General features: G+C 40.5%; 1 protein-coding gene across 2 annotated transcripts; it reads right to left on the minus strand.

Moving 5' to 3' along the window:
• Positions 1-4816: 4816 nt before the first annotated feature.
• On the minus strand, positions 4817-25489 carry smap2 (small ArfGAP2). 2 transcript variants are annotated; one of them, XM_085792178.1, is made up of 9 exons: positions 25030-25489; positions 12997-13130; positions 11730-11894; positions 11593-11652; positions 11372-11429; positions 10171-10325; positions 9820-10000; positions 8176-8618; positions 4817-7589 (listed from the first exon to the last, which is right to left on the minus strand). In XM_085792178.1, exons 1-9 carry the CDS (start codon positions 25133-25135, stop codon positions 7464-7466), a joined length of 1428 nt encoding a protein of 475 aa, XP_085648304.1. In that variant the 5' UTR covers positions 25136-25489; the 3' UTR covers positions 4817-7463. The 2 variants fall into 2 exon arrangements, with proteins under 2 accessions (XP_085648304.1, XP_085648303.1); XM_085792177.1 differs by having other exon boundaries at positions 5036-7589; positions 8176-8621; positions 25030-25347.
• Between the last annotated feature and the right edge of the window lie 463 nt (positions 25490-25952).

Raw genomic sequence — 25952 nt, forward strand, 5'->3', positions numbered from 1 at the left:
CAGTTGTTGACCACCTGTTAATTTATTTCTTTATTTTATTTGGTCACACTGCTCTGAGCATCTCTGAATCTTTTAAATGAATGCCAGCATGCAAAATGTATCCTGAGCGTATGATGAATTGCAGTGTAAGGGCCCATTATGACAGCTGAGACAAGTCAGGTCACCTATAGCATTTAAATGTAAATCTGAGCACTCATAGGGGTCATTTATTTGAAAAGAAAATACATGAGAGAAATCTACATTCATTCTGGGAAGGAAAAGTCTTAATATGTTTTTCTGAGGAGTCAAAAATGAAAAAAAAAAAATGCAGGTTTTGTAATCAACCAAGACTTTTTCTTTTACATTTGTGTTTGATTAATTTAAAAAAATGATTCAGCTGACAAATGTCTTGCCCACAAAAGTAAGACTGACCTGTTGGCTTTTTTAGTTAGTTAGTTGTGCAGTGGTTGAGTCTCTATTGACAGCAGCAGAGTAGCAGGATAAACTGAGCTACTTTACCGTTTCCTTTAAGATGAAGATTTATACCAGTATTTAGAATATGTCTGTGCAGAGACCAACACCTATCCATGTGTTCAGATAAAGACACTTAGCACAGTCATATTTTCAGTAGTGTTACAAGAGCTGACAGTCTCTATAGCCTATTAAAAGCTTGTGTGTTTATGAGCTCACATTTGGTTTCATCACCATGTTATGTCATCTGCTAAGAACTGTCATTCTTCTTTTCATGTTTCTGAAAAAGGGGGAATATTCAAAGTATTTTGTCTTCCCAGCACCTCAGACCAACAGAATTAACATTTTAATGCTCTCTGAACTTTGCATAAAGGGATCTCTGGCATTCTTCAATTTTTGAGAGGAGGGTTTTGGTTGTTTTTGACCCTCCAATTATGTATACAACCCCTTTTTTTAAAAAAGAAAAATAACCATGAAGGTTTTGGTTCCAATTACCTTTTACAGTTTGGAGCTACTCCTTGCTGGATCTTTACTTCTATGGTCATGTAAATTAAGTAATTTTATGTACCTTAATTATTTGTATCTATTTTTGTGGACAGCTGGCATGATGTAAAAAAAAAAAAAAAAAAGGACTTATACTCTTGGTATTTGCACACCTTCTCTTCAGTGCGCGCGTTTTGTGAAGACAAAAAAAAGGTTAGCTGACGAGAGAGAAAGAAGTGGAAAGAACATAAAGTTTTTAAAAAAAAATCAAAAAGAAACCTAAAAGGAATTTCTTACCCTGTATACAGTAACTCCCCTGCTGAATGTTTAGTCCTTGGTAAAACTCTATGAAAATACCACTGATATTTTTCCACATGATTTCAAGAATACTGGAGCTAGTGTGACTGTCTGTGTCCCTTTGCTGTAGTGAGAGACACCCAAAACTATAACAGTTCTGACAATAGGAAATTGAAAAAGAGACGATGCAAAGATGCAAATATCCTATAAGACATGTATTCATGGCGAGCAGAGAGCATTTGCCAAATTTGTCCAAAATCCTTTGATCCCTGCAACCAAAAGAAAAGTATTGCCTTTCTTCAAAGTGTAGTGTGGCTGTGTGTCTGTTATTGTACTGTTCTGATGCATAACAAGTGGCAAGGCAGCAGTGAGTGAGTGAGTGAGTGAGTGAGTGAGTGAGTGAGTGAGTGAGTGAGTGAGTGAGTGAGTGAGTGAGTGAGTGAGTGAGTGAGTGAGTGAGTGAGTGAGTGAGTGAGTGAGTGAGTGAGTGAGTGAGTGAGTGAGTGAGTGAGTGAGTGAGTGAGTGAGTGAGTGAGTGAGTGAAGATATTTATTTAATGAGAAAAAAGTCACTTGGAAACCCAAGTTGACGGTGGACCACGGTGAGGAGAATTTAAGGATCAGGGTTTTCAGATATGAGCATTAACACCTTTTTCTGTCGTCCTGGTGTTTTACCATAGATTAGATTAGAAAAAATGTACCTTAGTGTCACAGTATTAACATAGATTGTCTCACAACATGATCATTTTATTTAGACACATACTCTGATGTTTTAAGTCAGTTTAAGAATATTATTGTAAAGCTATGAAAGAGGGCTTTAAGAGAGTTTGAAGGCTCAGAGGGAGCAGAGTTACAGCAGGTTGAGTTGAGTTTTTATGGTCTTATTGAGCTGAAGGAAGTTGATGCTTTTTTGTAAAAATGTGAGTGAGCAGGTTGCGTAGTTGTTGGATTCATCAACGTGTTGATCGTAGACACTTGAGAGCATTTTATTTCCAACAGCACGGAGCACGTAGAGTTTGGTAAACCGTGTCTCAGACAGGTTAAGATAGTTTTAGCTTGACAGTGTTTCAACGCGACTCAACGGAGATTTGAATGTAAAGTCTGGATGATGCTTGGAATGTAAACCCATACACTTGCTTGTTTCCCTGTGAAATCCACATTGAGCATTCTATAACCCAATTTTATTGCGTGTGAAACTTTTATAATGTAACTTTAATCAACCTAAATCGTTTCTTGAGTGCTATGTTGAAAATGTATTTTATTTTTGTAAGGAGAGAGAGAGGTATTATTCAGAGAAGGAGGAGAGAGAGTCAGAGAGGCGGTGTCGGCAAAACCTGCCTTTTCGATTTCTCGCGAAAATGAGGGCTTGTTCAGTTTACAATGGCCTTATTTTGTGTAGGAGACATTGCTTCATTATTGTAGCACACAACTGAAAGTTTTGACAAATGTATTTTGCTTGAAATATTGTACTGAAGTTATATATGTGTATATGTATAGTTTTATGAATGTATTTCTTAATCCTTACACCAGAACTGAGTGTAATCTTTTTTGTCATCTTGTTTGCTATACCGTCTCTTTGAAGACTTTCCAGGGAACCACGCCTGCATTGGTTCAGGTGGCCCCTACTTTTACTGTATTGTATGTCTTAGTCTCTATGTATTCATTTAAAAAGAACAGCTCTGTGGTTGAAACAAGCATGAATTCTGTCCGGCGAAATGCTTTTTTTCCCTCAATTGCCACAATGGGTTTCGAGCAAAAGGATTGCTACTCCCCTCTCCAATTAACTTGTAGATGAATCTATCAAACCGATGGAAGTGTTATGATTTATTTTGTACTTTGCACTAGAAAATGTTTGCCGCATGGTTACTTTTCTTGTATTTAATCTTTCTGATGGTATGATAATGATGATAGTAATAATGATAATAACAAGTGATGATGATGACGATGAAGTCAGCTAGACCCAGTACCACAAGTGATGGGAATTCAATGAGATGCAATCGAATTGTCAATTATGCTGTATCTTAAAGTAGCGTGGACTTAGCCTTCCATTTTCTGAAATACTTTTCCTCTGGCAATAACCATTGGCTGTAACCCCATTACTGTTGCTGTCGCTCACTTTAGGCTTCAGCCTCTTTCTCATCCCTATGTTTCTTGAGGATATGGGGTCGGTACTAGCTGATCCACCACGATTACAATTATGATATAAATTCTAATCACACTTGCAAGCACTAGAAGCAATGTAGACTCAACAGAGCATGCGGTCCATTGTGAATAACTTCGATTTCTTCGATAGTCCCCACGAGCAACTGCTATTAATTTTGTTTTTATTCTTATTCTCATTTTCTAACGAAGCATGCATTCCATGGGTCTGTTTGCCAATGTAGCAGGTGTCACCAAGAGCGAAACAGACATCACTGATGAGTTGATAGGCAAATTGGAGTGTTTGCTGCTGAGTAATCCAGTTTGTCTTCATCCACTTCGTCGATAAATGTTGGTAAATCACAGCACAAGTTCCCTGAGTAGCCATTCAATCCTTTTTAGATGTCTGTCAGACTATATGAAGGCCACTGTAGCTCCCCTCCCAACTGTCAAGACAACCTTTATCTTATCAAGCCCAGCAAAGCACAACATGAAAGCCCAAAATAAAGTAAATCCCTGAAGGACTTTGACAATATTTAGATGATATTTCCAAGCACACATAGTAGATCGATGCCTTGGAGTCAAATGCAGAGATGGATGGGAGCACCAAAATGTTTGGCCCAGTTAAATTGGATTGCTGGTGTTGGTAGATGAGCGGTTGTCTTGTCTTAACTGGCCTTAACCTTTCCACCGAGGAGTGTTCACAGAGTACTTTTTAAAGGGCAAAGCATAGCAGACCGTCTGATGAAAGGATGCAGTATGGCAAAGAAGAAAAAGGGAGCTGTAATTTTATACCTGTGCTTTGTAAATGTTTTCTATGTGCAGTATTTGATAATGTAAAACTGGTATTTTTGTGGTTTGTACGCTGCAGAATTGATTACTTAAGGTGCACGTAGTTTTGTAAGAAAATAGAACCAAACTGAGGAAAAAAAAAAAGAACAATTTCAGATTCAGAAGCCTGTATTTGCATGCCCTTTGACATCTGGACGCAAAGTCAATAAAGTTTATTTGAATCACAAACATTTCTCAAGTGAGTATTTGAACACCTTCACCTTTACTGGAGCCGATCCATGCAGACACAGGGCGGGGGGGGGGGTCACCAGTCTATCACAGGGCTGACATATTAACTGGGTTACAAAATGTTCAATATGATACATCAATACTGAACATTTGTGAGATTTTTGAGGTTTTTGGTGTCACTGACAGATAAATAAGGGCTACTTTCAGTTTGTTAAACTATGTCACTAATCTTTCTGACTTCATAACTAATTCATGATGTTGTCGACTACTTAGAAAGCACTCTACAGCCTGAGTCCTTGGGGGAAATATCATCTTTATGAGTGTGAAATAAACCAGTGCAGCAGAATATGTGCTATAGTTGGGCTTAAAGTCTTCACCTACTGTACATATGTAGTTGGAAAAACTTCAAGTCATTACAACATGTAGAATATAATCAAAACAATATTTATTTTTGTATGTTTCCACAGGGACAAGTATCATGTGTTACATATCCTCAAGTTTAACTGACTGATGTGTGAACATGAAATCAAAAATGCCATTTGAAGCATATGGAAAAAGAAATGCAGAACTAATATACAGTACATGTTCATCAGCATCATGTTTGAGAAATAATATATTCTGATAAAGAATAAAATACACAATATCTTGATTGACAAGTACATAAAAAGATACATTCCTTTATTTGCTTTTATTTCACAGAAAATATACCAGACAAAAAAGGAAGTGATTACAAGCAACCTAAAGTTTAATCACAAATGAGAAAGCTCAGGTGAAGCCTCGGTGCCCACAGAGACGGATTTGGACTCTTTTTTTTCCAGAAATGTCTCATAGTTATCTGACAGAGCTGCTGTTCCAGCGCAGGCGACACATCCTCTCGTGGTAATATCAGTCTCATCAGAGAAGGCGACTGTTGCTGTCAAAGTATTGCCTCAGCTGCCCTCAGACTAAATCAGTTTGAAAAAAAATGCCTGTGAGGAATAGGTGACGAGTTGCTGAGATGTCAAAGCTCTACTGCTTGTTTTTGGCAGCAGTTGATAAGAACATTATTATGTCAGAGTGTGTTCATTTGTTTCTTCATTTACATTCTTACTCCCTCAAATTAAAAACGACAACTTAACACTAAAGTGAACTCCTCGAAAAACAAAACAAGACTGAGATTATTTACAGAATGGCTTCATGCAGATACTATAAGAATGAACATATTTAGAAAGAAATTAGGACTGAGCTTGTGTGGGAGAGATGTGACAGATCATGGTCGTACAATTGCTTTTTGCTTCACAATGTAGTTTGGCCAAATTGTAAACGCCTTAATTACGTCACAGTTTGCCCCTGACTTGATGATAAGACTTTTCATAGCAAATTTAACAATTCACCAAAAATCGGACGGGACGCTGTTGACCACAGGACATTCAAAAGACGACGTACGTTGTAAGAGTACGTTGCTCGACAGAGTCAAAGAAAATCAGAAACAAAGAAATTCAAAACGAGTCCAGTACAGTCGTGAAAACACATTCAAGACGCACATTCATCGAGATTTTTTTGTTGGTCTTTTTCAGAGACTGGTGGACATGTAGTAGTAGAGAGACACATTCAGAGATACACATTCCAGACTGAGACACATTCGGATATCATAATTAACATACAGTACATTCAGAGCTAGATAAACATTCTCCTCATGCAGTTCAGTAGAAGCATCTGTAACATGACTCATTTGTACCTTTTAAAGATTTTTCTTGTCTCTGTCCCAACTTCTCTCTTAATTTCTCTCTTATATACAGACATTCAACATTATTTGAGGCCTCTATTGTACAAGGTAGACCTTAACTTGAGGTGCGTGAGAGCTTACATGATTACATTTTGCATGCAAGTGACTTGTTTAAGTGTCCCACCACTGCTCAGGAAATAGCACAGTGAATTGTTGGAGCAGGTATGACCAAACATACTGCTAAAGGACTGCTGAAATGATTTTTCTACTGATCACTAGTTAAGTGGCCATACAGTTAAGTATACTGCAACACTGTACAACCATTAAAGCTAGTGTTGATCTTTGGTCTCCTAAAATCCAGTTTAGGACTTTTGACGAGATTATATACTTTTTCTAAAAGAAGCTCTCTGTAGATTGAGTAGAAGACATCATCATTAAGGTCTGTTTAGGTAGGTTTCTGCAGCTCAGACAGTAAGGATATAGAAACGTGTTATCGCTTAAAGGGATTTCTTAACTTTTAATATTGTTGGATGTGTAGAATAACTTCAGTGCTTGAAAAAGGTATGTAATGTTTTCTGTGATTTTACTGATTTTCTTACTTTCAGAGCCAAATCCAATGGTTGTGTTTAAATTAACAGACTGACCGTTCCTTGTATACAATTTTAGGACTTTCTGACAACGTCTGACATTAAGCCCAATATTGTTAATCATATACAGCTATCAACTGCATACTCAATGAGCTGCTTCAGAGCTGAGATTTTAAAATGGGTCAGCTCATAAAAAATAAATCCTGCTTTGCCCTGAAAAAGTAGATATAGATAAAAGTACATATTTCTTAATCTACTATTCAAGCACATGAACCAGTGAAGCTAAGCTAGGCTAACTTCATAGTGCAGCATACTGTACCTTCAAACTACCTTTGTGACTTTGATCAGGTAAGAAAAAGAGTAAAGTTCACAAAGAAAAAAAACTGTTCCTTTAAATCGAGCAGTTAGTTGACACCTACATAGAGCAGATGTGTGCGCACACGCACTCTCACATACAGGCTAGGTACAAAAAAAGATGTTTAGTCTTAACCAGTGGCCTCTGAACCCTGTTGTCTTGGCTTTAATACCTAAATGTTCTGAAGGCAAGCATGGAAATCTGCAAAAACATGGCCATGGATGAGACAAAAAGAGGAAGCATGGGCAGAGAGGAGAGAGAAAGAGAGGTAGTAGTGGTTTGCCAGACCATCCTTCTTCACACCTGTCTCCTCCTCCTCCTCCTTTGCATTAGAAAATGTCTTACGGAGGGTCAAATCCACACATTCCTACGACTTCCCCTCTCCTTTGTGGGTTATTGGCGTTACATTATTTCTCGGATAGATGAGTTCATTTCCAGATGTGTGCTGTCATATGTGCCGAACTTGGAGTTGTGGAACTGCCCATGTGTTGACTGCTGTATCCCATCATGCCGTTGGTGTTGTAGACATTCATGCCGGCCACGTGCTGAGACATCTGAAAACCACAAAACACACATTTCTTGAAGCACATCTGGGTAGCGTATGTAGGGATGTCACAATTACTTGTTTTCACAATTAATCGCGGTATTAAACACCACAATTAATTGATCGCAAAGATTCCTAAATACTGTCACTTTCCAAAAAAAGATTATGTATGAACCGTGTCGGCAGATGTGCGCCAAAGTAAAGGTAAATGCACAGATACTGGTCCATTTACCTAACGTAGCATTGAATTGGTAGGAATTTAAATGCTAGAGTGTCATTTGTAATTTAAAAAAAGATTAAAATTAACTTAAGCATTTTGTATCGATGACAATTAATGACTTGAATATTTCAAACACTTCCCCTGGCGGATTAATAATTGGTCATATTTTAATAGATATTTAAAATATTTTATAATTAGTAATGTATATCTTAACTATATTTGATTTTACACATTAATAGTGTTGTGAAATTACTTTATGCATAATAATCGTGATAATCATAATACCGTGATTATTTCTCTGACAATAATCGTAACAAAAAAAATTTATTATGGTGACATCCCTAAGCGTGTGCAATGTAGCTACATAATAACACACCTGGGCGATGTTCCACTGAAGCTGCTGGGTTTGCTGCACCCCATAAACCTGTTGCTGCTGTCCCATCATCCCACTTTGCTGCTGCACCATCATGCCGCTCTGAGGCTGACCCATAATGCCATTCTGATGTTGTACCATCATTCCACTTTGCTGTGGTCCCATCATGCTCTGGGTCATCCCGGTCATATAGGGCGCCGCCGCAGCACCACTAGGCTGAGCCATGACACCCTGAGCACCCATGACGCCGTTCTGCTGTCCCATCATGCTGCTCTGTTGTACTCCAATCATGCTGCTTTGTTGAACCGACATCATGCCACTCTGTTGCTGTCCCATCATGGCCATCTGTGATGTCATCATGGCGCCTCCCATTCCACCTGCCTGGGCTAAGGAATGGTACGAACCGTACGGGTGTGTTGGGTAGCCCATTTGGTTCATGTACAAGCCTGCTGAAAACAATCCCAGACAGAAAGAAGACGTTTCTGCACCTGACCACCAACAGTCTGCTGCTGCAGGGATGATGTCATTTTTGTAGGTCAACCAGGGAGTTCGCACCGTCCTAGTTCCCTCAATAAAAACACACTGGCATGTTTCTGTTGACTTTGAGTTATTGCAGAGAAACAAAGAGATGTTTATGATACTTGCATGTTTTCTTCAGCTGGATAATCTTCACAAATCAACACCACTTTAATCAGTTCTGAAGTCAAGTTTTATTTTCCTCTCAGAAAGTTTGTAAAAGTTTTAAAAAGCGCCAGTGTAAACACAATGACAAATGGAGAGTAGACAAGTGTTTTGTGTTCAGCATGCTGAAATCCCATTCAAAAAACTCTTAGGGCTGAGACAACCAGAGGAGCACTGTATTGATAATACTTGTTATGGTTTGACCCTTGTTCCCCATTTATGTCCTGTTTTATTTTGTCTTGTCTTCCTGTGATTACCTCACCTGGGTTTGATTGCTCCACCTGTGTCTCATTTCTCCCTCCTGTTTTTTTTATTTACCTCAGTGTTTTCCTCTGGTTCTTTTTCCAGTGTTGCCTGTGTGTTCCTGCCGGTGTGTTTTGTGTGTCCCAGTAAGTAAATAAATCTTTTCTTAATTCCACCATACATGTTTCCTGAGTCTGTATGTGTTTTAGGTCCTTTTGAGGACCCCCACCTTAACATAAACTTAAAACTGAATGGAATATTTTTTCTCACCACTAGGGAGCACTGTCTCATACCTTGTAAAATGTCTTAGCAAACACTGGCCTCTTTACAGGCCCAGGAGCAATAGGCTATTATCACTCATTTACAGCCGTGTGTCTGTAAGTTTAATATTCACTTTTCTTTTAGCCCTGGTTAGTCTCCATCAACTCCTTAGGGACACATTTGGCTCTGTACTTGCAAAATGCTTCTCTATGTCCACAAGCTAGTCAATGCTGGGTATATAAGATACAGTGGAATTGGCAGACAATTAGCAATAAGAATCAAAGAGTCCATGGAGTTCAGGAAAGCTACGTTTGGTAGTAATTATCTAATACTCTCCTTTTAATTAAGAGAAACATCTTCCAATTTACACATAGGGATTTGATCCAGTATTGACACAATATGTGTTTGTTTTGTGCAGCAGTAAATATGATGGACAGAAATGAATGTACATGTCGGTCTCACCATGAGCAGCCATACTGCTGGCGTGCACTGAGGGGGTGGAAGCATACAGGGAGAGAATGGAGTCCTTGGACAGCTTCTTGACAGTGCCCTCCTCTGCTTTTGGTGCCGGATCCAGGAACAGACTGAGGTTTTCAGGCACAGAGGCAGTCACTCTGCTCTGATGCATAGAGCTGGGTACAGGCTGGGTGAAGACATGTCATGGGGTGTGGATAGGAAGACACAAGAGGAAGGTCAGTGGTGACAGGATGCAAGCAAAGGTGACAAAAGAGATAAATGAGAACACAGGTTTAAGGACAGATCTAGGAATACATACAGTATACAGTACAGTATATACAGTGTTTTATCTCCTACCATAGTTTTAGAGGAAACAGAGGAGGGTGTGGGCAGGGAGCTGAAGAGATCCAGGGCAGAGTGTGCCAGAGGTGGATTAGACACCGCTGGGCTCTCGTTACTGGCTGGAGCACATCCTCCACCATTAGACACCACAACACTTGGAGCAGGGGCGTCTAATAGAGGATAAATGGAAATACTCTTGATAATGATTGTGTCAAGTCATCATTTTCCACATCAATTTCTGTGATCAAATATTCATTTTAACTCAGCATGTGTTTTATGATACAGACAGGCAAGCAAATCAGTAAGATAGTGATGACAACATGAGGGTCCAGGCGGCTGCTCTTATATTTACTTTTCTATTCTTTTGTTATGCTTATTAACCCTCAGATCCTGTTGGCACATTTTATGGACCATCTGATTTTTAATCTGGCTGTCATTTTAGCTGTGATCATGCTATAATGTTCATAGGTTGCAGAGAGGCGGCTTTTGCAAGGTACATCATCCTCCTAAAAAATCTCCTGTCTGCACCTTATAATTCTGTTTATCACTTTGGGACCTCTTCTCCTGATAGGGACAGAAAATGTACCCATAGACATCCAAAAACCACACGTTTTCACCTGGGGGTTATTTTGTCCCAGAAAAATATTTTTTATATTTTCAAGGTTTAATTCACATCAGGGGAAGTTTTTGAAATATCACTTCATATTGTATTATGATGTCATGTTTTTACACAGAAAGTCACGTGACCATGCCTTTTTAGCCGACATGTCACAAAAAACTGTACGGTACATGGCCATATAAAATGAAAAAAATGTTCCATCAAACTTTAAGCAAACAAATCAATGTCGGCCCTGTTCAAAGGCAGACATATGCCTGTTCTCATAATAGTTGGAGGAAATACAATTATTTCTAAAATTATTATTTTATTGCAGTTTTTCACCATTTTTTATGAGCAGTCCCTCACTAAAACAGGCCATGAAAGGGTTAAATTATAAAAAATATTGATGAAATTACACATCATTCATTAGAAGACACCTAACCCTAAGCAACAAAAAAAATAATTGTAATATCTATTTTTACTGTATCATGGTGTGTGTTTGAAAACAGGGTACAAAAAATGTCCCTAACAGGAGGACGTTAGTCATTGTAACAGGATCTGAGGGTTAAGGAAGTGTAGCAAGTTAATGTGTGTGAGCATGTGCATCAAGTAGAGTACCTAATCCAAGCAGGTCTGTGACACACTGGGAATCTGTCTTCGGGCTGATGTCTTTTTTCTGTTGCAACAGACAAAGTGGACACGATTTAGGAAACAACACCTTCGTCCACATATGAACCTGAGACTTTTGTCTCCGTTTAGAACAACAAAGTCACTACCAGTTTAATTCAACTCATCATCATTGTGATACAAGTAAAAAGGTCATACAAAGTTGTGCTCACCAATTTCATCTTCTCAAACACAACTGGCTCCTTGGGTATATTGTCGCAGCTCTTTTCTTTCTGCACAGAGAAAATACGTGGCTATTCACCCTTTCATAATTTGTGTGTGTGAGTGGTTTGTGTGTGTGCTGACTCACTCTGAGCATCTGGATGTCAATGACTTTATCCATGTACTTCTTCTTGTCATACTTGTCCCTGATGAAGATCTCTGCAGACTGGTCGGTCTCCGGCCGCTGGAAGCACTCGGGTAAGAAGGCCTCGTAGAGACGCTTGGCCTTGGCATTTCCCATCTCCTGAACACACTGGGGACACCGACGCACAACAAACCAAATTTAAATTGTTACGCAATCTAATAAAGGAAAAAATACAATATTCAAGGCGCTACTCCCATTATGGTTTCAGTGATATAAAAAGAAAAAGGACTGCTTATGAAACTGTGCAAATTCTTTTGGTCTATGTCGGGAATAGAGAGATAGAAAGATGCTGACTCTAGGATATTATCACACAGGGAGGCATAATGCCGGCTGCATATCAGACCCAGGCAAGATGAGCAGCATACTAATAAGAAAGCAGCTTCTTGATCTGCTGTCTGCGAACGAACAAATATTAAGATTCCATCCTGGTCCTCTTTCCCTGCTCAACCATGTCATGTCTTTGAAAGACAGAGTTGCAACAGATATCTGAAACTGAAATAGGAGCATTGATCCAACACCTTCTCATTTCTCATGTCAGGTCATTTGTTATAAATTCTGTGGGTGCAAGATTTAAAAAAAAAAAGATAATGGAAAATGCTGTTACTTGTCTGTGGACACACTTAAGTAGGGATCAGGTTGCTTGTGATAAACATTTTACTGTCTACATCTATTATGTGTGAACCCAGTCATCCCTTTGGTATCTGTTTGGTAGAGAATCATACTGTATGTTAAATGGGCTGGCCCCTCCCTCAGCACCAGATCTTCCTCCAGAGGGGACTGTGAGGTGCCGTTCACACGTAGCCACATAGGCCAAAACTCCCCAACTGTTAAGGGCAGCACTGTTTTCTTATTTCTTATCTTTTACTGATATAAATACTGCTAGTACTCTATCTTCTCTTATATTTATGCAGGTCGCTATCTGTTTTCTTATTGTTGTCACTGCTGATAATACTATGTTTTTTTCATACTTACGCGGTAGCTTCCTACTGTTATATTTTTGTATGGTATGTCTGTCCGTCTTTAAATGTGAGGACTACGGATGGAAATTAGCTTTGAGCTAAATCCGGAATATTTACATGTCGTGATGTGCAAGTCACAAATTGTTCATTGATGTACACTGTCCTTGTCAAATAAACAATAAATGAAAATGAAAGAAAACATTAACGTCTACTAAATGCCCCAATCTAGATATCTGTATGTGACCTCTGACCTGGACCTGCTCCTGTGTCCACTGATCCAGGTTGACAGACTTGACCTTGGAGATGTGAACCCCCAGGTTTCGATGGATACCGGCGCAGCGGATACAGATAAAGATGCCCAAGTTCCACGATGCCCATCTCGGCCCTAAGTGAATGAAAAGAGACAGATAAAGGTGAGTTAATATTTAGAGTAGAAAGTCCTTAGGGGACGCCGATAAAACAACTTGGCAATTAGACTAGAATGAGAAAAAAAAGAGAGGAAAAGTGAATCTTAGAGTAATAGACTGGTAGAGTGAGGGTGGGGTGAAGAGGCTGAGGAATGATGAGCAAAACTCTGATTAATTTCAGTCCAATTATAAAGAGACAAGCCTGAAACCTCAATTATGAGTCTGAATTCAACTGGGAACACATCTAATCCCATGAAAGTCATGCGGTGTCCTGACACATAATGGGATCCAATAGGAGAGTTAGCCTACATAACTGAGACTGAGAGGAGAGAGGGGGAGTAGGAATTCAAACAAACACACATACACATGCGCACACACACACTCTCAGAGCCTGGATACCTGCAGGGATGATTACTCATTTGGTCATGAGCCTGTGTGTGTGGGTGCAATGTTATCTGAGTGGGCCATTTTGTCTGTCTTCCTGCCATATGCCTTATCTTAATGGATACATCGGAGTGTTGTGTGCCCTATATTCACCCCTTTGCTGTATGTGTTTAAGCTTAATATAGCATTGTGTGTTTGCATCAGTGTGTCTTCGCTCTGTCTGCAGAGTCGTCAGGCTCCTCGTCTGAACAGGCAACTCTGAGAGGGGAAATAAAAACAACATCGTCGGGCTATTTTTCTGCTCAAATTATGCAACCGTCCTCGTCAGAGAGTACAGTCAGCTTCAAAGAGAATACTGGTGCTTCTCTCCGCATCTCTCCCTACATCCCTCTCCCTTCCCACCCCTCCTTCCTCTCCCTCTTTTTCCTCCATCCATTTCCTGCCGCCCCTCCTCCCCTCACTCCAGTTGGCTGCCTCTGTCTGCACCTCTCCACTCATCTCCATCACGAGTCCTTGTTTGCAACCTTGCTACAAGTTGATGCGCTGCAGCCTTTACACCACTAGGTGGAAGAGCAGCTTTTAATTTGGAAAGACTCTCTCCCCTGTCTGCTGAAGTCATTGTGCCGTGTTTAAGAAAGGCCATTCTATGCAAATGAAAGAGGAAACTTGAGTTTCAGACGAGAAAAACATGCAAAACCTTCCTCTATGCGCCTCCAGCGGAAACACTGCAGCGTCTGGGTGCAGAGTCAAAGAATAGCTGCGTGCATTGGTTGCATCCTGAACAATGAATGCTAAAAGTAACATTATTCTATTTGCATTATTAACAGGAAATCATTGGACTGGGAATGATTTATCATGTGTGTCCTGTTTGCTCAACTTGTGGGCTTCATTTTAGAATTGAAAAAGCGACAGACACAGCAAGGCAATAATGCAAAAATCAGCACAGAGAGCAAGGCAGCAACAGAGGGTCACCAGACAGACGGCGTATGTCCATCATCCTGACCGTCTGGCTGCAGCATTAGCTGTCATGCTGGCTAATAATAGTAGAATTACTCCTGCAAAGCCAGCTTAACTGCTGTAAACATTGGCACCGACACAGGGAAAGCGAGAGATTGTCAATTGTGTCGAACTCCCCATACACTGGAATCATTTTGTCCTGCTCATCTCTATTCTTATGCTCCCCCAGTGTCCCGACTGCCTTTTCTTATCTCTTTCATTCACCATCGCCGCTCCCCCTCTCCTCCCCTGTCCATTCCTATCTCTCTCACACAGCTCTAATTCTCTGTTTCTATTATATTCTCCACCCCTACTTTCTGGGGATTCACCCAAATTCTGCATGTTTTTGTGGATATTGTTCCAACTTTTTTTCACCATGCTAGCTGCATGGCTGCAGAGAGGGCAGTTTCAGACAGTTGGTCAGTTGATCAGAAAACTGATGTTTTCACTTACCCAGTGAAGCACCATAACGTGTTAGTTGGTGTACGATGAATACAGTGATCTCTTGGTTTGTGATGTCACACATTGGTCCATTTTCCCATCTCCTTTGTTTTTATTATGCACTAATGCTTTGACCACTGTATCTTCATATTACTTTTTACTGATGATACTTGTTGTTTCTATGAGATGAACATTTTTCAACATTTATTTCTGACGCAAATTCTGAATTAGATCTACATTTCAAATCGATTCAAATTGAACAAACTCTCTTAAAATGTTTAAATGATAAGGAATTAAATTTCATGTTTAAAGCAGAAGTAAGCGATCTGGTAGTTTTGGCTAACTTCCTGTCAGCAGATGGAGTTAGCAGTCCCCGCCCTCATCCCTACGTCACCACATTCACGCTCATCCCTTGGCTGCACACACAGAGAGGACCGCCCCTTTATGCTGTTCTCTCTCCTCATTGGATAAAGGTTGTAGGATACAAGGAAAGTTTTCTCCTCGGCTTACAGCAGAGCAGAGTGACTGACAGACCTGTGTTTCAGACCAAACACTCTATATAAGTGATTGCTGTCGGAAGATATAACTTTTTAAGACTTATATTAACACAAACATTCCGCTTACTTCTGCTTTAATACTAAAAACAAAAGAATAATTATTTTCTTTTCGTTGGGAATAATTCTATCTCTGAAATCTCATCATCAAAATTTCTTGGTGTTCTTTTTGGTGACAAATTGAAGTGAAAAACGCATTTATATATATTTGAATGAATGCAAATGTTGAGCTCTTTGTTAAGTTTTGTTTTGCTAAGTCCATTATTAAATTTACAGTACCTTAACTGCCCATGTTTGTGTATGGTTTGGCCTGCTACTTACCAACCTCTCTATGATTCTTTATGAACACAAGAGAACACCACTTTTTCTACAAATACTATAAATCTACAAATGCATGTGTCTGCGTCATTTGGTTTTTCAATAATTTAATGGATTTTTTTCAGTCAAATTAAGTAATCCTCAAACATAATATCAGACTTATACATCATTTACAGCTTCCAAAAATGAGAGGATCTCACTCTCAATACTCAGTTTAATGTGGAAGGAGGACAGATTAGGAGCTTAGGCATTTGAAGAGAATCACACCTGAATACTGCATCACTTTGGTTCCAATCAATTCAGTGCTTGAGTAAGGAGCCATATATAGTGCGTCTGTCCAGCAACAGCACACACCTCCAGCTACTTTGAACAGAGTTGGTAGAAAGAGAGTAGGAGGAATAGATATCCAAAAAAAAAGAAAGGACGCATTGGACAACCAGTATTCCTGTGTTACAGGATCTGACATTGCAGTGCACATTTCTCCACTGTCTTCCATCTGTGCTTTTTGTAATAAAAAAAACAAACAAACAACTGTCAACACCTTCTTTGAAGTATATTTAAATACTACTAAAGCTGTGCTACAGTTTTTATAGCGCAAACCACTCTAAAGTTAAGTGCCTGCAAAGGCGATTGATGAATCACCCTAGGGAAAAAGTGGATGTGGTTGTAGTGGTGCATGCAGTTTGAGGCACATCAGGGGAGCAGAAGTCAGGGACAGGACGAGAGCCAAAAACAGACAAACAAGAGCAGATTTTTATAGTCATCATGGACTTTAGCTGTTTGCTGACCTGCTGGGATGCACAGAGGGTATGAGTAACTAGAAGTGTAAACAGAGCTCTATTATGAACCCCTCTGCCACTCACACACACACACACACACACACATTTGTGAGGACTTTTACGTACTACATGATCCTCTAAACACAACTGTAGTGCACTAGTGGAGCGAAGCTTGCGACCTAGCTCAGGCAGCCAACTCGAGCTGCGCTGCGTCACTCTCATGACATCATACACACCCTCTCAATTTGGCAGTCTATTTAAGATGGGTGACTTACCCAGCGTCCTGTTTGCTCGTCTATGACACAGCAGCATCTCAGTGCTACCACCCCAGCATCCACCTGTAGGCTCCGGGTTAAGATAGTCGCTCATCACTCCCATATACTTTCATGAAATCCTATTCTCAGGGAGTGATGAAGTCGGAGCCTTGATGCCAAACTCAAATGTATAATGAAGCTGCAATAAACATTTTTAATCGTGAGTTGTCTGACTGAAATGATTTGAATTCATTTCTCAAATAATCTGTAAAATTATCATACAAATGAACTTTGATCCATTTGAGGTTATTTACTTATCCTAAATATGGAAATACAACAATACACACCAGTGTGATGCACAAGAAAACATACGAGTATTATCCTAGATGGTCACATTTCCTCTGCCAAACCCATTAGTCTGTGAGAAAGTAGTCTGAGGTGGAGAGAGCGTAGCAATAAAATCTCCAGAGAGAGAGACCAGCAGACCAACAGGTTTTTGGCTAGAAAAACTGATTCAGTTCATAAAGGAAGACAAAGACTGTGGGCCAAGTCCTCTGCTTTGAGCTGCTCTGACTCTTCATTCTCTGTTTGTGGTTTAAAGGTCTGTGACAACAGGTCTAACTGCTGTGTGCTAGTTGCTGTGTTGTGCAAAAATATTCATAATAGAGCTACTGTTGCACACTGGTGCTTCCCAGGTTTCAACACCAACATATTTTGGTATTTAGTTTTCCTTTTTTCTTTTCCAAGAGAAGTTGTTTCTCATACCTTGTTAACAAAACTGTTAACAAGGTGTTCTTCCGTGGAAGAACACACCAAAACTGTTAACAAGATATGAGAAACAACTTCTTGTCTTGGAAAAGAAAAAAGGAAAACTAAATACTACATTCAGACATATAGTAATGGACTTCCACAATATAACATATTTTGCTCCTGTGTTTTTGGAACTACAGTGCCTTCTTGCAGATTTAAAAAATAAAATAATAAAAAGAAGAGGGTTACATGATGGTTTATCAACGAATGTCACCATCATGTCTAGTTACCATTAGTTTTTTGGTGATATTATTAATGATGACAGAGATTATTATGTGGGTTTGTGTGATTGTACGAAGTGTCCTACAATCACAGACAAGTTTTCTTTAGTTTGAATTCTCAAAATGGAAAACAAAGGAGCTTAAAAAACAGAATCAAATCTTAATGTCCTTTATTTTATCATATACCAGTCCATGAGAAGCTTTTTCTGATACACACATTTGGTGACACACATGAATGCACCATGTCATACAAAAACTTTTGTTAATATACACCCACTGACTTGCACGTACACGTGCTCAAGCAGGTGCATATGGCTCATTAGCCTACATCCCACAAGGATAAACGGCTCTCTGCGTGCTCCCAGTTAATCCCACAGAGTCTCAGTCATCAGTGGATTCTACGCCCTCCTACACCACCACACCAACACACGCTCGTGTCACCACTGTTGTCCCATCTTCAAGCCACTCGGCATCTAAAGCAGCCCAGAAACCCTGAGGCCACTCAGTGACCCAGTCCCTGTCTGAGCTAAACAGATGGACCCCTATTGATAATTTACTAATACACACCCACCATCTGTGTTACAGTGTGCAATGCATGTCATGACTGATCCTGCAGGTGAGTCATTGAGGTTGGATGGATATTACATCAAAAGATGAATAACACACTCCATCACCGTGGGCTTTAGATTCTTCTCGAGACTCACTTCAATGCTTAATTTTGTCTTGTTAGGGATGCTGTTTGTACTCGCCGCAGTTAATATCATTACTACTCTTCTCTAATGTTCAGGTTAGTGTGTTAATTTTTGTATTTGTGTGGCTGTAGAAACACTTAAAGGAGAATTCCTTAAATCGTTGTCCTGATGGTCACCCAGTGTTGGGGGGAGCAAAAAACATGACTAAAATTGATACAGGCAAACCGGAGTTACACCATGGCTACCCGGCGCTAGGGATAGCGACAACGCTAACCTATGGGGGCAATTTTTTCAACCACAACAAACACTCAAAAACAATCAAATATCTATGGTAGGCTACATGACTGGAATCCTTACAAGACACCACTGAACTCATATAGTGTAGAGTATAAACACTATAAACTTGTGTTTTTGCATGTAATCACTCACCTCAGACAGCCCAACTCTGAAACGTCCTGGATCCTGATCACAAAGCGCCTGCTCTCACAGAAACAAACATGATTTCTTTACAAAAATAAACGGTCGGAGATATTGATATGGACATTACCACTGCACTGCTCGACCGTTTATTTTTGTAAAGAAATCATCACAACAAGTGTTTGTTTGTGGCGGGGAGAGCAGGCACTCTGCGATTGGACTTGTTCACTCACAAGTCACCAGTATTGCCCAGCAAGTGCAGTAGCCTATGCATTATACTGGTATTGGTGTCAAAATCTAAATTTCCAAGGATGATCTGCACTAGCGATGTCACGATTAGTTATTTTCACAATTAATCGTGGTATTAAATGCCACAATTAATTTATCGTAAAGATTCATAAATACCGTCACTTTCCAAAAAAGATTATGTCGGAACCATATCGGCAGATGTGTGCCAAAATAAAGGCAAATGCACAGATACTGCTCCATTTAAATGTTAGCGTGTCATTTGTATTTTAAAAAAACAACAAAACAAAACAAAACAAAAAACGACTTAAATAAGCGTAAACATTTGGCATATATGACAATTTATAACCTAAATAAAATATTTGAAACACTTCCATGGGGGATTAATAATTAGCCATATATTAATAGATACTTTACATATTTTGTTTAAAGCAGATATCAGTGGCAGGGCCGTTTCGGCTAATGCTGTGTTCAAGGCAGGCTTTTGAAACCGTAAGTTACAGCTTCAAGTCACAACTACGACTTGGTAGCGTTCCAGGTAACCCGTAGCTCGTGTTTTTACCGTCCTGTTGTCTGTGAAAGTTCCCTATAACGGCCACTCGTAACTTCCGACCCGTGAACTCGTACCAGATCGAACTGGTATGACTTCACAGGAAGGAAAAACACAAAGTACGAGTTTCCTTGAACGCACCATGAGTTAGCAGCCCCCGCCCTTGTCAGGCATCGATTGGTCCTCGTGCTACGTCACCACATTCACGCGCATCCCTTGGCTGCACACACAGCCCTTCATGCCGTTCTCTCTCCTCATTGGATAACACTTGTATCCCACAAGGAAAATTTTCTCCTCGGGTTACAGCAGAGCAGAGTGACGGAGAGACTCGTGTTTAGGCTGAAATACTTCATGTAAGTGATTGCTGACGGAAAATAGGACTATTTAGGACTTATATTAACAAAAACATTCCACTGATATCTGCTTTAAACAATGAGTAATGTCATTATATTTTTGACTATATTTGATTTTACACATTCATAGTGTTGATTCATAGAAATTAATTAATGCATAATAATGGAATAATCGTAACACCATGATTATTTATCTGACAATAATCGTACCAAGAAAATGTATAATCATGACATCCCTAATCTGCACACATAGTAGGAGAGACAGGCTTTAAAAGGCCTTATATTGCCCATGGGACCCCGAGCAGGTTTAACCAGCCATGGCAGTTTATTAGAAGAGTGTAAACACAGAGTAAAATACAGTGTACTCTACCACTGTGCCACCCAATCCCTGGTACTGTGGGACTCTGAGCTCTGCATCAGCCAGGAGACACAACCAGCCAATCAGCTCCTTGTTTAAAAGGAGATCCCTGCTGCCTTTTCATTAGATGAGATTAAGGGGTTGGAGGAGAGTGTGGTGGTGGTGACAGTGGTGAAAGAGGGATAAGGCATGACATCGCCAGATATCTCCACGGCAACCCGGGCCCAGTATGTACGTAAACATAAGTACAATGGAGACAATAAAGGAGGCAGGCTTTTATGCAAGCACACACACACACACACACACTCACCCGCTCTCTCTCTCTCACACACACACACACGCAGACCCTTGAGACTAAAGCCAGAGGTGAAGTGTTGACTACATTATGCACCTGCCCCCTCCCCCTCCTCTTTATTTCCTGGTAGTATTGAGGGTTTACTGTACAAGAGTCAGGATGTGAGGAAGTGATAGAAAATACAAATAACACAGAGCGCCATGTGGTACAGACGAAAAGAGACAGACGGGAAGTTGGGCAGCACAAATATAGTTTCATTGTTGCGGTTCCAGCAGAGTAAGCATAGAAAGGGATTGCCTTTTAGCAACATTAATGAGTTTTTATGTGGCTTTTTTTTTTTTTACCACTGGCTGTTGTAAGCTTACTCTTTGCTTCATGCATCTCGTCACTTCCTCTTTCAGTCACTCAGAGGGAGCAAGGTGATAAACGCACATGTAATCTCTGTCAGAGCAAACAAGATTAGACCAAACCTCCTCACGAGCCATATGGCCAAAGACCCAACTTGAGAGAAGGGACGAAGAGCGGACAAAAGGCGGTTTAAGTGAGCTCGTGTGTGTGTGTGTGCATGTGCGTGGTTTTGCAGGAGTGTGTGTGCTCGTCATGGAATGCACAGAGTGGAGTAACACTAGCCAGGTGGGAGGTAAAATATCTGCCTGCAAACAGCCTCCATCAGAGAGTCAGTTTGTTCATTAGTACAGTTACATGGAAGAAGAGGAGAGGTGAGAACGATGTGTGCCCTGTCGGAAAACACGCTTTAGGTTAATGAAGTTAATAAAAGAAATCTATCGATTTTATAGCATGACACAAGAAAAATGTCACTTTCCTGAGCTTTAGCATTAAAGCTTTAGCATCTTGGTGCGTCAGTGGTGGCTATTTTCTCCCATGACCCCTAATTTCCTCTGCAGTGCAATTAGACCTAGTCTGTTGCACAGTGAAGACGCAGCAATCACAAAAAGAAAGCACAGGCGAGCTTGATGACAGCATTTGTTTTGAGTGAGTCAGAAAAAGAGTGAGAGATGATGAGCGGGGCACAAGACACAACAGGTATCAAATTAGAGTGAACTCATTTAGCAATCAAACCTGTGTGAATGGTTTTAATGTTCTTTCCCTCCATGTCTCCTTGTCTGAGACTTCTTTTGATAAATACTCTTATAGGGCATCGTGCAACACAACCACCTATGCACTTTTGCACTTTAGCACTTGTCACTTTAAAGCCCCTGTATGGCGCTTTTAACTGGATACGCAAAAGTCTCTTGTTTCTGCTGATGTGTCTCTGTTACCAACAGCAAATGAGCCCATCAGTGTGAAGATACGCTATTTCTAAGTAGTCGAATTCTATACCTCTGGAAGGCATGGTCGGGTCGGACCACTGACGAAACGATACGAATAGATACATTACGCTGCTAAAAAAAAAGCAAGTCCCGTCTTCTTTCCGACATTTCAAAAACAAATCTACACGTGCCGGCCAGACAAACGTCTTCATGACAGTGGGAAATGCAGTCTTCATTCCGGCAAAACACCACCACACCACCACTTTTGTCTGTACAGGGGCTTTAACCCAGCACTCATGCACTTTATCTCCCAGAACGAAACTCATATGGTCCCCGTACCTGTGGGATGTGTTTCTCAATATGTTTTTCATTGTTATAGTTGCCTTTTGTGTTGTCTACTTTTTCTTCTTTTTTTTTCTTTTGTATTATGTGTAATATGTACTGCTGTTGATCTTGCTATAATCCGGCATATTTACACGTTATGTCCATTAATGTGCACTGTCCCATTCAAATAAACAAATAAAGTAACATAAAGAGTCCAAGTCTGTAGGTTCGCTGCAAGAGACCAGTCACACTGCTTCTTTAAAACCCACTCCTGAGCAGTCACAAGTGTGTTTTCCAGAAATCTAACAACCTTTGCAGTTCTGTTCATGTCTCATTAAAAGCCCATCCAACGGGCACATCCACACAAACAAAACCTTCTATTGTCAAACTAAGCATTCACAGAGTTCTGATGACGTCTCCAGCATGAATCCAGCTGAGACCTTGACGTCACGTCTCCTCAACAAAGAAGTGTACAACCTTGCCACTGTGCAATTGTGTTCAAGAAACGATTTAATGATACTTTTATGGTACATTTTCTTTTAACAATCACAAACTAGGTTTAAAGATTAAACTTGACTGAACAGAATTTGTATAGCCTACATCAATACTTTCTTTTTTAACAGCCACTTGACCTGACCTGCTTATTGTCTCATTAAATATTTGTGATGCTGCATCAGCACGGATCATTTTTTCTTGCAATTGGCAGCTAAAGAAGCTGAAAGGGATACAGAAATGCAGACAGCGTTACAGAACAACAGAGACACAAAGGCAGATAGACAGTGAGCAATATAAAAAGAGATGCTGAAAGGACACCCAGATGTTGACATTCATACAAACGAACTGAGTGGGAGAACTGAGACTGAGGTTAACTCAATTTCTGAGGTCAAAAAAACGTCTGTCTGTCCGTGTGCACCACCTCTCCTGTCTGCACCTGTTTGCACTAGAAATGTTTTCTGTTGTCATGACACAGCCTGGTATGTAAAACCCAGAGGAGAGTTATTGATTTCAAATCTTTTATCTACTTTAGTCACGAATCAGACAGCAGACATGTAATTAAAGGGGGATTTTCAAGCCATAAAGAGATACAACCGTGCTAGTATTTCCCTGACGCTGTGTTTTTTTCTGCCAATTTGTCTGTCTGCTTGTCAATCTGTTTGTCAGAAACAAAGAAACAAACACAGCTCTAATCCTTGAAGCAGCATCCACCACAGAACACAGCTTACTCCCTGTTATATATGGAAAGCTGCTCACTCCTATCATTCATAAAGTTTTTATGAGGAATCCCAAGCGTGTCCCCTGCATGACAGCATTCAGGGATTTACGTACATTCAGGGCCTGCACTTGAGAATTTATGACTGAGGTGGGAGCAGAGCTGCTGATGTGGAAGCACACACTGAGTGACATGCGGCTGCACTGTTGAGTCATTTCTTGGACCACGGATGGCGTCATAGGGCCAGACTCATCTATCTCAACACCAAGTTACATCAGAGCGAGCGTATACCCTTGAAAGCTGAGCCTCTCCACAAAACAGGTCGACCAAATATGCATCAAGATGTGGGAAATACACAAGTTTCCTTCCAGCCCTCACATATCTTGCATAAAGGAGGGTTATTTTCTAACACCTGAGTTTTGTCTCTGGTTACCAACTCTGGCTGGGAAGTGGTTTTGACGCATGACAATGTGTTTACAGCTTTTTAGACTGAAAGCTAATGTCAACTTGTAGACTGTTGATCCTGACCAAAAATGAAGACAAAACACTGGATAATCAGTTTGTTGAATCAGTCCCCAACTCAGTGTGTTTGTGAGCAAAATAGTAATGTTTACCCACCAGTATAGCAAAACAGGTTCAGCAAACAGATGATGACATTCAGTAGTTCAAGGCCTGACTGATGCTACAAACAGACTAGAGGATCAGTAGGCATGTGTAAGCATGTTACAATTGGAAGTGTGTTTTTGATGATTCTTGTCCTCAGTGCGTAAATTTTAGAAGCAGCTGCAAAAGCACAGATATACACCAACATCCAAGTAGCCTAATTGAAAGGGTTAAAAAAAAAACACAAGGGGACGGTATGACGTCATTACAATCAACTCACGATAAGTCATTACTGGACCATTAGACTACATTAGCCCCAATTAATGCCATTATGACATCAAAGTATTGCAGTGGCTTTTTTTTGTAAAGAGTTGGGACTCTCTGTGTCCCAGCCTGCAGGAACAGTCTGTTCAGGGTGACTCAAAGTCAGCACAGGTGTCTCTGGGTGCTACTCTGTTTTCAAACAGGTATCCCAATAGTTACTTATTGATTGTGATTAAGAAAACCCATCTTATTTGAGTGGCATTCCTACCTGGGGATAAAGGCTAAACTATTACTATGACTTGGAGGGTGCAGAGCGGCATGATGGAGCAGCGTGCCATGCTCCAGCCTTGTGAGGATGTGGCCCCGTGTGTTGCACCATAGTACACTGTAATTGGCCGAGGGAAGATGAATTGCATCGCCGCATTTCCCGGCGTAGTAACTGAAACAAGGGGGGTCGATTCACACACTGGCGACCTGCAGGCAGCAGGCTGTTCATACACGTTCATGCACGGACACTAGGAGCAAAAAATCACCCACCTTTAGATTCGCAGTCAGCGCAGAATTTATTCTCCTCCAGCGCCAGTAGAGAGTTGAGCACAGCCTGGTACCTGTCCACGTCTTTCACTGATTTGCCCGTCATCATTGCGCTGTAGTAGTCCACCTCCTCCACAGCCCCCACAGTCCGTGCCGGCTATTTGATAAAAAACCTCTTAATTCACTAAATGAAAGCAGTGAGTGTGTGTGTGTTTGTGTGTGGACAGAGGCGATGCGCTCAGTCGCTCTTCCTCCTCCTCCTCCTCCTCGATGTGGAGCACGGCGTGTTTGTTTCACCACGATGGGATGACTGCCTTTCAGCCAACCAGCATGCGGGTTAGTTAAGGTGCAAATACCCTCTAGTCGAGACGTGAGGTGGAGAAAGAGACCATGTGATTGCTAAGATGCGATGAGATGGAGAGTTTGAAGCGCATCTGTAACCTGGTACTGAGTCTCCCTGCTGGTCTCTCTCTCTCTCTCTCTCTCTCTCTCTCACACACACACACACACACACACACACACACACACACACACACACACACACACACACATGAATTCAAACATGTCAAAACATGTCAAAAATACCAAAGTGTCTTGTAGGCCTATCTATTTCGAATAAAAAAATATTTTAAATCAGTATTTTCTTGCTTTGCCTTTGTAAAGAAATGTAGGCTAAATATGGAGGGTTTATCTCACTGTCAATATGTTACCTATGCTGCCATCCTGTGGGCAATCGTGACAAGTTCATGACAAGTCTCAGCTTCTGTTCTCCTCCAAAACGCAAGAGGGCAATGACACATCCTGCTCACGAATAAAACAGCTGACGAGAGGTTGGCGATCAGCTGACTGAGGAAATGCATTAAGCTAGCAATGACGTACCGAATCTATGCCGGAAATGAGATGATGTTGCCTTCAAAATAAATTAT

Source organism: Trachurus japonicus, chromosome 11 (assembly GCF_045865225.1).
Source record: "Trachurus japonicus isolate A0001 chromosome 11, Traja_1.0".
Lineage (NCBI taxonomy): Eukaryota > Metazoa > Chordata > Actinopteri > Carangiformes > Carangidae > Trachurus > Trachurus japonicus.